The sequence below is a fragment of the Cyprinodon variegatus genome, unplaced genomic scaffold (genome assembly GCF_000732505.1).
Source record: "Cyprinodon variegatus isolate N-32 unplaced genomic scaffold, C_variegatus-1.0 Scaffold1737, whole genome shotgun sequence".
Taxonomy (NCBI): domain Eukaryota; kingdom Metazoa; phylum Chordata; class Actinopteri; order Cyprinodontiformes; family Cyprinodontidae; genus Cyprinodon; species Cyprinodon variegatus.
In genome coordinates, this window is record NW_015152190.1 from 76,566 (window position 1) to 78,036 (window position 1,471).

A 1,471-nucleotide genomic window follows, 5' to 3' on the forward strand; every position below is an offset into this window, starting at 1 on the left:
AAAATGTGAATAAAGTCTTTAAAAACAGAGGAATTGCTCTTTAGAGAAATGGCAGCTCTGAGGCTTCATCTGATGGTGGTTCCGTGTCTGAATCACAGACCTGAGGTGGAGCAGAGCTGCTTTCTGATACATCCTGCTGTCCCTCCTCAGCTCCTCCACCCCCCCCTCCAGCTCCACCTCCATGCTTCGACTCTTCGGCTGGGAGAAGCTGATCTTCACAACCGCCTGCTTCTTCTTCAGATTCTTCATGGTGATCGTAAACATAGAAGCAGCATCAGATTTACACCTTGGTTCGATGGACAGATGCGCCTCCAACACTCCCAGCCCGGCGGCCCCCACCCACCTTATCCGTGGCGCTCACTGCAGCAGCAAAGCTGACATTTTGCTTTCCGTATGTGGCGCTCATCAGCAGGGAGAGGCTGGCTTTAGACGTCTCCAGAGAGACGTTTGCTTTCAGAGGAGGAGTCCACAGAGAAGCCAGGGAGCCGTGGGCCTTTAGAGCCTGCTTCCCGACCACAGCCTGAACGCCTGCCTGGACAGAACATAAGATTATTCATTTGGTGGGGATTAAAGATGCGAGTTTTCTGAAAATAAAATAGATATGGAGCCTTTCAAATAGACTGTATATCATTAGGCTGAAACAATCTGATTAATCTTGATTAATCGATTATTGAAATAATTGTCAAGTAATTAAGTAATCGATTAATTGTTAACATGTCTTTAACTGACAAAGTGTACAAAAATATTTATATATAAACATTTTTTATTTCAAATCTAAAAAAATGTTTCCGTCTGTCAATAATCTCTACCTAGAACTCCTCAAGTGGAAAAGTTTCAGTTTCAGGTGGTTTAATTCTGTAAAATATCTTTTTGCTATCAAAAACGGAGAATTAGATTAGATTTTATTTTTTTAAGAACAGAAAATAAAGTCGTAACGTTAAGGGAATAATGAAACATTATAAAGTTGTAATATTATGAGAATAAAATCGTAACATTATCACAATAAAGTTGTAAAATTACAAAAATAAAGTCATAAAATCAGGAGAATGAAGTCATCATATCGCGACTCGTTTCAGAAAGAAATTTCCCAGCATCATTTCTTCCATTCAGATAAAGTCGTTTGAAAAATTGTTTCAAAGTTCTGATACTGATAATAATTTGACGCTAAAAGACGTAATATTTCCTTTTTAGTCAAACGGAAATATAACTTTAAAAAATGCTCCACATTCCTCATTTTAGGGAAGGCAGTGCTGCTTGGAAGAGTTAAAATAAAATACAACTTTATTTTCATGATTTCATGACTTTATTCTCCTAATATTACGACTTAATTCTCCTAATAATGCAACTTTATTCTCGTAATATTACGATTTTATTGTTGTAAAATTATGATTTTATTCTTGTAATATTATAACTTTATTCTCGTAATATTACGATTTTATTGTTGTAAAATTATGATTTTATTCTTGTAATA

General features: G+C 36.3%; 1 protein-coding gene across 1 annotated transcript in view; it reads right to left on the reverse strand.

Annotated features, from left to right (window-relative positions):
* Positions 1-6: 6 nt before the first annotated feature.
* The window catches only part of LOC107104431, a 20,984-nt gene continuing 19,519 nt past the window's right edge, over positions 7-1,471 (reverse strand). The window contains exons 13-14 of the mRNA XM_015404430.1: positions 344-532; positions 7-243 (exon numbers count right to left, since the gene is read on the reverse strand). Coding sequence (XP_015259916.1) covers positions 19-243; positions 344-532 — 414 coding nt within the window. The 3' untranslated portion in view covers positions 7-18. The remainder of the gene's footprint in view (positions 244-343; positions 533-1,471) is intronic.